Raw genomic sequence first — 13,380 nt, 5'->3', positions numbered from 1 at the left:
GTCAAATACTTATTTCCCTCATTAAAATGCAAATCAATTTATAACATTTTTGACATGCGTTTTTCTGGATATTTTTGTTGATATTCTGTCTCTCACTGTTCAAATAAACCTACCATTAAAATTACAGACTGATCATTTCTTTGTCAGTGGGCAAACGTACAAAATCAGCAGGGGATCAAATACTTTTTTCCCTCACTGTAAACTCCAGTCGTACTTTATCAAAAGCCTTTTCAAAATCATCTATGAAAACCAGGCCTGGTGTCCCCGATATTTCATAGTGTTCTATTGTTTCCAGTACTTGTCTTATATTATCTCCAATGTATCGTCCATGTAAAAAAACTGTCTGATTAGGATGAATAATATCTGACAATACTTTTTAAATTCTATGCGCCAAGCATTTTGCTATGATTTTTGCATCACAACACTGAAGTGTAAGAGGTCTCCAATTATTTTAATGGACTGGATCTATATATATACCACTTGGGTCCTGTTTCAGTAATAATGATATCAGACCTTCTTGTTGCGTGTCTGATAATCTACCATTTATATAGGAGTGGTTAAAACATGCTAATAATGGTACTCTGAGTATATCCCAAAAAGTTTTGTATACTTCCACTGGTATGCCATCCAGCCCTGGAGTTTTCCCAGCCTTAAAGGCCCCAATTGCATCAAGAAGTTCCTCTGTAATTTGGCCTTCACATGAGTCTTTCTGTACATATGTTAATTTCACATTATTATTAGGAAAAAATCCATACAATTAGCTTCGGTTAGTGGAGATGGAGGAGCCTGAAACGAAAACATATTCTTAATGTACTTTACTTTCTCTTTCAAAATATCATTCGGTGAATCATGCATAACTCCATCATTTGTAACAAGTTTTAATACATTTTTTTTGGTCCACAGACAAACACAGGCCGTGTCCGAATACTCATACTTGTGTCCGAAATAGTAGGCCGTTTGAGTATTTGAAAAAATATGTTTTATAGTATCTCAAAGTGCATCAAAAGCAAAAAACAAACAGGCAATACATCATCATGAGTAGTCTATCTATAGCTCGCTAGCTCAACCAATAGAGGTCAAGTCTTTGAGTGCATGCATCCTCTAAAGATGGAGAGTGAGGGCTACAGACGATCCTTTCCGGTTCATATGTGAAGCCGTAACTGATGGTGCATTGAAGACAACAGGGAACTCCCCCAAAAAATATTGCTCCGACTGGGAAAAATCATTTTGAATGGTCAGCCAACTCGGAATTACAAGTCAGAAACTCGGATGTCATCCTAGAGCTCTGACTTCTCCAACCTGAAGATCACGAAGTCATGATTTTTCCCAGTGTGAGCTAATTTTGTTTCCGAATTCCCAGTTGTCTTGAACGTACCAAAAGTAATATGTTTCGGCCATGGCATGCTTCATTTTTACTATACAATATGTGCTGAATAGTATGTAGTGCAATTAGTACACAACCTTCCCACAATAAGTTGGGTGAATTTTGGCCCGTTCCTCCTGACAGAGCTGGTGTAACTGAGTCAGGTTTGTAGGCCTCCTTGCTCGCACACGCTTTTTCAGTTCTGCCCACAAATTTTCTATAGGATTGAGGTCAGGGCTTTGTGATGGCCACTCCAATACCTTGACTTTGTTGTCCTTAAGCATTTTTGCCACAACTTTGGAAGTATGCTTGAGGTCTTTGTCCATTTGGAAGACCCATTTTCGACCAAGCTTTAACTTCCTGACTGATGTCTTGAGATGTTGCTTCAATATATCCACATAATTTCCCTCCCTCATGATATCATCTATTTTGTGAAGTGCACCAGTCCGTCCTGCAGCAAAGCACCCCCACAACATGATGCTGCCACCCCTGTGCTTCACGGTTGGGATGGTGTTCTCCAAAAAGTACAATCTTTGTCCCCATGTGCAGATGCAAACCGTAGTCGGGCTTTTTATGGCGGTTTTGGAGCAGTGGTTTCTTCCTTGCTGAGTGGCCTTTCAGGTTATGCCGATATAGGACTCGTTTTACTGTGAATACAGATACTTTTGTACCGGTTTCCTCCAGCATCTTCACAAGGTCCTTTGCTGTGGTTCTGGGATTGATTTGCACTTTTCGCACCAAAGTACGTTCATCTCTAGGAGACAGAATGCGTCTCCTTCCTGAGAGGTATGACAGCTGCGTGGTCCCATGGTGTTTACACTTGCGTACTATTATTTGTACAGATGAACGTGGTACGCTTAATGGGGGGGGGGTTTGAAATTGCTCCCAGGATGAACCAGACTTGTGGAGGTCTACCATTTTTTCTGAGGTCTTGGCTGATTTCTTTTGATTTTCCCATGATGTCAAGCAAAGAGGCACTGCGTTTGAAGGTAGGCCTTGAAATACATCCACAGGTACACCTCCAATTGACTCAAATTATGTCAATTAGCCTATCAGAAGCTTCTAAAGCCATGACATAATTTTCTGGAATTTTCCAAGCTGTTTAAAGTCAACTTAGTGTACGTAAACTTCTGACCACTGGAATTGTGATACAGTGATTATGAGTGAAATAATCTGTCTGTAAACAATTGTTGGAAAAATTACTTGTGTCATGCACAAAGTGGATGTCCTAACTGACTTGCCAAAACTATAGTTTAACAAGAATTTGTGGAGTGGTGTCACGTTCCTGACCTATTTTATGTTATTTCTTGTATATGTTTAGTTGGTCAGGGCGTGAGTTGGGGTGGCATTGTATGTTTTGTGTTTAGATCACTGTTAATCAGCCTTATATGGTTCTCAATCAGAGACAGGTGGTTTACGTTTTCCTCTGATTGGGAACCATATATAGGCTGGCTGTTCACAATGTTTGTTTGTGGGTGATTGTCTCTTGTGTTTGTGTCTGCGCACCACACGGGATGTTTCGGTGTTATTTCGTTTGATGTAGTCTGTTTCCTGCTCGTGAGTTCTTCGTGTCTTTTATTGTAAGTTCCATGTTCAGGTTTCGTCTACGTTGTCCGTTTGTTATTTTGTATTTCTGAAGTCTAGTTCGTGTCAGTGTTCGTCTGTTTTTTTTCAATAAATCATTATGTCATTTCACCTCGCTGCGCATTGGTCTACCGATCTCTCTCTCCTCTCCTCGTCCGAGGAAGAGGAAGACGACACCCGTTACAAGTGGTTGAAAAACGAGTTTTTAATGACTCCAACCTAAGTGTATGTAAACTTCCGACTTCAACTGTACACACACATACACTTACACTTACACACACACACACACACACACACACACACACACACACACACACACACACACACACACACACACACACAACACACACACACACAACACACACACCACACACACACACACACACACACACACACACAAGCTGAGGGGGAGGGGGAAAGAAACAACAACAACCATGATCATTTTTACCAACAAAATAGGGGAAAAACCCCAAAATGACACAACAGTGAGGCGAACAAGGTTGTTAGTGTCTGAGGGCTGAGGGGTTAGCGGCTGTGACCTCACGAAGCAGCACTCAGGGCTCCCTCACTAATAGACACGACACTTAAACCCGCTCTATTTTTACTCCCTCAAGACTCCAGCTTATCCGCCAGTTGCTGTTGCTTTTTTTTCTTATTTGTTTTCATTCAACGTTAACATTACGGGGCTTCAGGCTTTTTAACCCCCCTCTCAAGCACACACACTCATACACACAGACACAACACAACACACACACACACACACACACACACACACACACACACACCAACACAACACACACACACACACACACACACACACACACAGAACCAAGCCCCTGTGGGTGTAAGCCGCTGTACACTCTGTGCAGTTCTACCTCCATGTCATTGTAGGTTTACCTGACAGGTTGGCTGGTTTAGGGATGATGGTGTAAAGCTACGGGTTCCTTTCATGGTATATAATACACAGCCAACGGCACAGGGATTAACACAGGGGGAGAGGTGTCTCACCTTAATTCTTCCCTTGGCAGCRGAAYAGCATACAAGTGMCTCCAGAAAGGGRCACAATGTCTTGTATAACTTGCCTAAATGTGTACATTTAATTWAAACAGAGAGGTTGGGYGAGGTTCAAAGCTATTGAAGTGATATGAGTGGGGTARCTCAGTGMATTTTATTAATCTGTGCTCTTCTATTCCAGCATATTTTACAGCCACACTATGATGGAGTCTATTACACTGCTATTACAATGTSTACAATGTAATTWCCTGGAATCACACTTGTCTTTACAGCATGATAAAGTASGGAGGAGATGCTTGTGCAGCAGATCCTTACAGATTTTCATTGTTGTTGTTTTGTTTGTTTTAACTTGGTTTAGGGGTTTGGCCACTGGATAACAGAGCTCTTACTGTATCTGAACAAAGGAGGACATTGTTGAGGTCTCTGGGGTTACCAGGTAGATATTCTGACCCATATAACTCATTGTGGACMCACAGGTTGAGTGGATGCCATGTCAAAGGAAAAGATTAAAGGTATTTGTAAGGTATTTTGACCTCTATACCACTAACCCCATTCTTTTCTCGCTCTCTCTCTCACTCCCCCACTTTTGTCTCCTCCCCTTTCTCGCAGCAGATACGGCAGCAAGAGACTACTACAAGGGCTACCCSATGGTGGACTACTCCCGCCATCACTCCTCGCCCCCCACCTTCCAGCCCATCGCCTTTCACAAGGACAAGCCCTTCCTGCCCCCTCCAGACATCCACGCCCCACTGGCCATAACCATCAACGCTGCCCAGCTCCCCAAGCCCAAGATCTCCAAGACTAACACCCACCCGCTTACCTCCAGCTCGGCCTTCAAAGTCTGGGACCCCAGTAAGGGCCATGTCCAGCATCCAACGGCCTCCCACATCGGGCAGGCACAGCAGCAGCATCCGCAGCATCCGCAGCATCCGCAGCATCCGCAGCATCCGCAGCATCCGCAGCATCAGCAGCATCCGCAGCATCAGCAGCATCCGCAACATCAGCAACATCAACAACATCAACAACATCAACAACATCAACAGCAGTTACATCAACAGCCCAACAGCCGCCGGCAGGCCTACTCCAACAAGCGGAAGTTCAGCATTGAGACGCTCCCAGAACTCTTCTCCCAGCCCCTGGGCTATGGACAGTCGCCCCACATGCACCCCAAAAACAAGGGGCTGCCCACCAACAGCAAGACAGAGGTCACAGTCTGAACATGAACGTTTGGAGAGCAGGAGAGCAAGAAAAAAGTCTATAGGACTGGGAGTAAGGCCTGGGAGCGAGAGCTTTTTGTACGAATCAATGTCGTGTTGATGGCTGGGGGGATGAACAGGGACAGGCAATCTTCTTTTGCTATTTTAATTGCAGGTTTTCTTTGTTATTGATAATGTAACACCCAAGAACGGAAGGTATCAATCACATGAAGTGACTCGCTCTCTCTAGACCTGGTTCCTTTAAATTCCCTCTCTGTCCCAGCGTCCTCCCGATTTTGTTTTGGTAAATCTCCTCTTTGCTCCCCCTGGCACCACTACTCTACAAATCCCTACCCCCCCACACACTTACACACTCTCCTACTGTTTGCAGCCTGTCAGAGTGGTACACATGGGTAAAGCACCTCCAGGACCCTGAACAACAGCAGTGACAATGCCATTGTCTTGTCAGCTCCCATCACCCTCCATCCAGAACAGAGTGAGATACCATTCTGGCAAATCTGTACCAGCGAGAGAGAGGGAGAGGAAGAGAGAGAAACAGCGAGAAAGGTGCTTGTTTATTCATCCTGAAGCATAAGGGATGAGGAACTAAGCTGGACAGAGGTTTGGTGCGGCAAGCACCTCCTGTTCGTCACCTGCTGGAGAAGAGCCCTGAAACTTCAGACCCCCTGGTCGTCAAAACTGGGGAATCTCACACAGTGGTTGTGTCTGGAGACTCCCTGGGAATCGTCAGCGTCCACGTCTCTCAGCGTTGTGTTGTTTGTTGTTGTCTTAATCGGTGACATGCATCGGAAAGGGCAAACAGCACAGGTATTAGCAAGGTCACCACAGTCGTGTTAAATGGAACCGTCTGTGTTAGTGAAGCTTCAGCAGATGCCAGACGCAAATCGCAAGGGACAATAGGCGCCTGCAAGAGGGCAGGACAGGTCACCGTGTCTGTCCTGGGTAATATGGTGCCAAAGGCAATGCAAGGGTGGGAAGGGTGGGAAGTTGTAGTTGTGAAGTAAAGGTCATTGCTTTTTTATTTTATCTTAGCTTTGGCTTGCTGTTGAAGAATTTATCCAAACATGAATGCACGAAGGTCAGTCAGGAAGGAAAATCATACACAGAGTATTTTATTAAAGTATGTCTTCCAGACTGGGAGCAATTCATGTGATGCATGCATATATTATTGTAATATTAAAATAGGCTTTAATATGATAATTTTGTTGAATGCAGGTGTATGGTTCATCTATATGTATAATGAGTCACTTTAAATGCAGCTGGGTTGAAGCTGGTGGCTAAACATAGACATTACAGTTAGTCTTTCCCAACCACAAGGATTATTTCCAATAGTCAAGCTACAGGAGAGCAAGCAACTCATCTTGGCTCATTATCATTTTACACTTGACCGCAAGGTACAATATTTGCATGGAAATCTGATACGTCTAAGTTCACACAAGCGCCGTCCTTCACCGTATGTTTCAGTGGACTCTCCTGCAATTTAGCCCAAGCCTCAAGCTTAATGTATTATCTTTAGTAAACAGGTTACGCCGCAGTGCATACCTACGCCCAGCGTATTCCAGACAGGTGGAACCGTATCAACGGATGGCAGCCAGTCAGTCGTGTTTACTAGAGTCATTCACCATTTGCTGCTAGCTCCTCCCCACCAACCAGCTTCCAGCCTGCTCCCTTTCCCCAGCGAGCTTGACTTATGGTGGGAGCCTCCAGCATCCAACCCCTGCATGGTCTTCCAAGCTGTTCCCAGCCAGGGGACACCMTGCCTCCTCACAGGGGGTGCATCCATAACTAATGATACCCAATCCCAAGCATGGCAGGCCCTCACACACGCTCACACACTAGGCATGCATGGAGTGGAGCAGGGCTTTTACACTGTTAAATGATTTGGAGATTCATTCGGCTGCAATTGTCGAGCCATTCTGTGTTACGGACAGACACCAAGTGGTTTCACTGTAGCCTATGCAGCAGCATGATATGGAATATAAGACATATGAATTGATTTAAACTACGTGCAGCCGRTGGAGTCATTCATGTTGGAATTGGCTGTTGGAGACAATTACGTTTATGGGTTTATGCTTATGTTACATTTCATTGGGGATTTGATTTATCTGTCCACGGTTCATACTTCAGGATTTCTAAAGCTGTTATGTAATCTACATAAGACCCACGTGGAGTTGTTGTTCTTATGATATGGTTGAATAAAAGTAAATCAGAAATAGAGAAGTGTTGGGATATGCACAGTACATGTATAAATATGCATCATGCACATCTGCACTCATAGCTACCGTATGCAGCATGCACGGTCACCATTTAGCTTTCTCCAACTTCAATTCGTAAACGAGGGGGGTTACACACAATGATTCTTAGCTTAACAGCCCAGCCATACAAAGTATTCTATGGACTCTCTCCTTTATCATTCAGGATGCATTAGTGGTTGTGAACAAGCAATGGATGTGTGCAAGTAACAAGCAATATGTTCTGTCTGCAAAGCAATAAGTACCCATCTATCTGCAAACCCTCTCTCTGGAGTCTGTCTTTGGACCATTCCGGAGTCCTTTAAATGTGGGGAGCTGAGGTGGAAGCAGAGCTGCATGGACCCAGATTTGTTGTTGTTGTTGCAATCTCAGGCTCTTCTGAAAGATATTTAGGACTATTTTCTCAGAAACCAGACCACTGAGCTTTTCACAGAGCTTATTTTTATTCTCTCTTCTCTCTCCTCCTGCGCTTCTCCGGCAGAGGAAGTTGCATTAGCGAATCAGAACTCTGAGAACCCTATCCACTGAGAAAAAAAGCTTGATTAGCTCTCCATGACCTTTTACTATTGGACGGATTCAAATGTTATTTTACAGACACAATTCCAGCAAGGCCATACTAAAGAAAACACAAACCTACAAGCAGTTATCAGGGCTGGCCTGCAAGAGTGGACACCTCTGAAACCCCAGCTGAGCTCTACAGGCTGCAGGCACTAGGATAGGGTTGCTAATGCTAGCTGAACGATGCTGACGTTGTGACACATGGATCCTTCAGGCTCCAGGGAGTCTCCATGAGGAGGGTGAGTCTCTGTGAGGCCTCAAGGACAAACACAGCCTGGGACCAAGCTGACAGCTAGCGAGGCACCAGGATGGCGCCTTGGCTTGCCTCCTATAGTAGAACGAGGCACTGTAATTGGCTGAGATTCCACCTTAATATCCCTCTTCTTCCCATCCTAGTGCTGAGCGAATGTTGACCCGCAGGTATATCTGACTCATGGGAGACAAACACTGCTGACTGTTCTATACAGTGACACCCTCCTTGAGTATCATTTACCCAGTGAAGGGCCTTTTTGGCGTACAGGTATGCCAGACTCTTTTTGCCGCAGGCCTCTGTACAGTGAATCCTACACCAATACTGTCACAGTAAGCCCACTGGTTTTGGATTGCCTCAGTCTGTGTTGGACAGTCAAAAGTGAATTAATGCTGTCGAAGGCTTACTGGCCCAAAGTTTTGCCTCAGTTTCTCAATACTGGACGAGGAGCAGGACAGAGCAGCCATGTATATCTCACAGTCGCCCATTCTGTGGTTGTAGGTGCTGGACCAAAACAATTCTTATCAGGAGAAATTGAGTACACGTAACTGATAGCACACAGTGGGAATGTCAGACTGTGGACCATCAATTTAGTGTGCATACTCAATCTCTACTGATTACACTGTATATACGGCACCCTAAAAGAGCTGAATGACTGTTCTTTGTAAAACTTCCTTAAACGCAACTATTCTACAACAGGTTATCTGAATGCAACCTGGTAGACATACTTGGGTTTCATCCTTAGCAATATATTGTGTATGATTTTTTTTGTACTGTATTCGGATTGGAAGTTCTTTCAAAAAAGTAGCGTTTGACTGATGAGAGATGAAGCGCTTTCAGATTCAAAACTGGCCACACACTCCTTCCCAACAGAAAACGTCCTGTGTTTGAAGCTTGTGCTTTTTCGGATACTATGTATGGTACATACACTCATGTATTCATGTCAAAAATGCATTGTATTCAAGTGCTTTGGCAACACATTAGTTAATGACGATTGAAGATTTGTGATTCCTGTGCAGCTTATATCTGCAAATCATGTGTTGTTCCATACTTTTGGTAGTAGACTACCTTTGATTGCTATGTACTTGTGTATATATATTGTACCACTTGTCTGCTGTAAAAATTGTTAAATACTTGTTTTATATAAGGGCTTTTTATAGACTTAAACAAGAAAAACACATCTTTCTCTCGTTTTGCGTTGAGAGCTACCAGTGTTTGGGTCACCCAGATTGCGGTGTCCAAATTAATTTGTTCTGATATCTCCAATTTGGCTGAATCTGTTTCTATGGGTTGTTAGCTGGCAGAAGCGTTTTAGACCCCTTGAGTATGTGAAGTTATCTGACAACATGCGAGGCTAAGGAGGGGAGGCCTACTCCTCGTTCTATCAGCTAAAAGTCCCCTCTTCCCCCTACTCCACTCTGTAAAGCAGGGCAAATACTGGTACTCTTGTCAGCAAGATTTCTTTACCATTAAGCTGCCATACCAACCTCTTCCCCAGCACCGTGAAGCAGTATCAGTGGTGCGTAAACTCTTTAGACAACAAGGAAGAAACCATAGGGAGGATTTTAATTGACGTCCTTAACCAAGCATCTATCGAGTACCTTTGCAATGCCTGTAGACTTGGTCAATGAAATAGCCCAATTATAAATGTAAAATTGGATTGTTTTGAATGAAATTGTCATCTAATTTGATTTATATTCAAGGTCCATGGCTTTTAAATGAATCCGAAAATTGGTTTGGACACCTCTTAATATGCCCAGGCTGTCTAGATAGAACGGAGATACAAGGTAATTAAGGTGCTGGAACAGTGCATGTTTTGACCAGAAATTATATTAATTTAGCTGACGAGCCTGTACTAATAATATTGCCCTGACATCTAAAAATAATCTTTGTTGTTGCAGGTGTTCTTATGTTCTCTGTTTACATGTGGTTTTGATTATGCAGTTCTTTATTCATAGTTAAAGGCCACGAGAAATGGAACTAAAAATGTATATTTAATGTCTAGAAAAATGTGTAGGCCTACATGATGTGAATAAATGTGTACACACAAACACATATGCACTCAGTACAGTACACACTGACACAGTAAATACAATTCCAGAAGAACAGTAAATACAATTCCAGAAGAACAGGCAAGACAAATGAAAAGCATATTTTATGTTAATTTGGAGGCTATCATTCACATTGTATAAGGAAGACAGGCACTGTCAACAGAAAAAGAAAAAAAAAACTTTGGTCTGGGCATGTTCTCCATGAGTTCAGCATTTATCTGGGCATCCCTCTCTCCTAGTGCCCTGCATTTGTTTTGTTCTGCCACCCCATCCCAAACGGAGACCCAGGCCAGCTGTCACTGATGTTTGACTTCATTTATATGTCTCCAGGGTCTGGACTGACTCCATCAGAGAGAGCAAAGAGCCAAACGCCACAAACCAAATCCATCTCTCGCATCCTCCCACTCCAGTAGTGGACAACCTGAGGCAATGTCCAGAATTAGGAATGTTAAATGTTCAGGTTAAAAGACTCTGAAATACATAGCAGCACACTCCTATTATAGAGCGTAAATATAACTACACTAAAGGTTTACAGGATGTTGCATTTGGGCAGCAGATCAGTTGATAGGAGAGTTCCAATGAGCTAATTCCACAAAGACAGAGAACATTGATATGAGGGAAATTAAAAATCCCTCCCACCCAACCTTTACACTTCAGTTCTATGCAGATTCAATCGTTCTCATAAAGACACCCTTCCTAGCATCAACAGGGTCCTTTCATTCCCTAGCTGTTTACTTACATTTTAAAAGAGGTTATCATTGATGATGACGACGATGATGATAATGACAATAATGATGAAGATTGTTTCCATTTTTACAGCACTAATTACAATATTTGAGGAAGAGTCAAGGTCAAAGTTATTGTCTGGCTTTTTAACCATCTCTTTTTAGAGGAAACCTTACTAAGTGTTCTTTGTATGAACTTGATAAAAAAAATTAAATGGTCAGAGAAACCTTGTGTCTTGGCATGTTTGTGTGAGTGTCTGCCAGACAGGGAGTAAAAAAAGAGAATTTGCAAAACGTACAATATGTTACGAATTTGCAAAACGTATGATATGTTACTGATTCCAATTTGTTGTGGCTAACATTAGCTAGCTAGTTAAAGTTCGCTAGACTAGGTGTTCAAATCAAATTTGTCACATGCGTCGAATACAACACGTATAGACCTTACAGTGAAATGCTTACTTACAAGCCCTTCACCAACAATGCAGTTAAGAAAAAAGTAAAAAATAGATAAGTAAAAAAATACTAAATAAAAGTAACAAGTAATTAAAGAGCAGCAGTAAAATAACAGTAGCGAGGCTATATACAGAGGGTACCGGTACAGAGTCAATGGTTTGGTTAGTCAGGGTAATTGAGGTAATATGTACATGTAGAGGTAGAGTTAAAGGGACTATGCATAGATAGTAAACAGAGAATAGCAGCAGTGTAAAGGGGGGGGGGGGGCAATGCAAATAAGTCTGGGTTAGGGTTAGAAGTTAGGTTAAAGTTAGCGGAAGGGTTAGCTAACATGCCTAAATAGCGGCAAAGTATCTTCAAAGTAGATAAGTAGTTGCAAATTAGCTAAAATGCTAAAGTTGTCCATGATGAGATTCGAACACGAACCTATTGGGTTGCTAGACGGTCGCATTATACTCCCACCCATCCACCCGGGATTGACCATTCACTTCTTCCTCCTTTTGTTTCTTGTCTTACTTAAACATACCAAACGCAACAAATCATAATTAATTTCAGTCTCCAGGCTTTACATTTACTATTTACCCAGAGTCTTGAGCCAGGGTGTGTAGATAAGGGAGACCATGAACAAAAATGGGATGCAGTCAATAATGAAGGAAATGAATAAATCATAAAGCTATGGAGAGGAAAAGAAAGAGAGCAAGAATAAGACAGCACGGGACAATGAAGAGAACAGAGATGAGTGAGATGTGTTCAGAAGGAAGAGGAAGCAAGACGAAGGAATTGAAACATGAGAGAGACAGACAGCACTAGATTAAAAGACAGAGAAAGAGCACAGCAAAACCAGAGAGAGTGACTAAGAGAAGGATAAGCCCACCACAGAGAGAACCAGCATTGTGATTGTAATACTGCTATTGATTGTTAACTGTGCTGCAAGAATGGGGGGCCTTGAGGGGCGGCTGGGCCTGAGGGGAGGGAGCAGAATAGGGGGTTTGAGACAGGCAACAGTCTGGTACAACAGTAAGGGGTGCTTGGACTGCAGTCGGAGGATATCGAGCCTTTCAAACCTCCCTCTCCACACATATGCTCTCGCACACACACTCACGTCATACACTCTGGCACTCAAACACACGCCCACACACACACTCTGCAGGCCAGCGACAGCTCCATCAATCTCATTGGCTCAGTGTCTGCACACAGCAGCTGTCAGTGCACAGGCAGGGAGGTCCCAGGCTGCAACGACAGGCTTAAGAAAAGGGAGAGAGAGGGAAGTGTGTAGATGGAAAACATGGAGGACGAAGAGAAATAGATAAGAGCAGACACGGGTCAAGCAACTGACATATGCAGGCGCCGTGCTCTGAGTGATGTGGTGGTTCTGTAATGGTCAGTCACTCGTGCCGTAATGGTGTGTGGACGGCTGGACACCCTGTCTGTCTGCAGAGGGGCATCGACAGCGACCTCAGTATATTAGATGGATGGGCTCCATCGATCTTCCCATCCACCGTTTCATAAACTCAATTAAATTTGAGCACTCCTGAAGAGCTGCATAGTCCACCTGCATTGCTATTCTCCCATTTGGAAGGAAATTAGGCACCCTTTACTTGAAGGTCACATCACACCCTGTTGGCCAGAAGAGGCAATGCAGGAAAGAAAAAAGGATTTGGTTCTCTTCCAAGTCTGTACTGTACTTCCATCAATCAACTCAATTTGCAGCTCTACCTCTACAGGACTCTTTTATCCCCAATAATGTCAACCGGAGGATTGTCATTTGTCAAATTAATTCCAGAGATTGCTTCAATCCCCCAACAATGGCAGGTAGGCACCCCCACCACTTCATAAAACACTAGTGACCCTAATCAATAWGTATGGTTTAAGAGGGGTGATCTGTGATGGTGTAGTGGGTGGGGATGGACAGC

The 13,380-nt window shown here is 43.3% G+C and overlaps 1 protein-coding gene across 1 annotated transcript in view; it reads left to right on the top strand.

The window, feature by feature from the left end:
• LOC111981197 (transcription factor mef2A-like) overlaps positions 1 to 6,141 on the top strand; it is a 7,310-nt gene extending 1,169 nt beyond the window's left edge. The window contains exons 2-3 of the mRNA XM_024012363.2: positions 4,320 to 4,397; positions 4,571 to 6,141. Of these exons, the coding sequence (XP_023868131.2) occupies positions 4,320 to 4,397; positions 4,571 to 5,178 (686 nt within the window). The 3' untranslated portion in view covers positions 5,179 to 6,141. The remainder of the gene's footprint in view (positions 1 to 4,319; positions 4,398 to 4,570) is intronic.
• The last annotated feature ends 7,239 nt before the right edge of the window (positions 6,142 to 13,380 follow it).

Source organism: Salvelinus sp. IW2-2015, linkage group LG20, assembly GCF_002910315.2.
Source record: "Salvelinus sp. IW2-2015 linkage group LG20, ASM291031v2, whole genome shotgun sequence".
Lineage (NCBI taxonomy): Eukaryota > Metazoa > Chordata > Actinopteri > Salmoniformes > Salmonidae > Salvelinus > Salvelinus sp. IW2-2015.
Note: the sequence above shows the minus strand (reverse complement) of the source record. Positions and strands in the feature narration are given on the sequence as shown.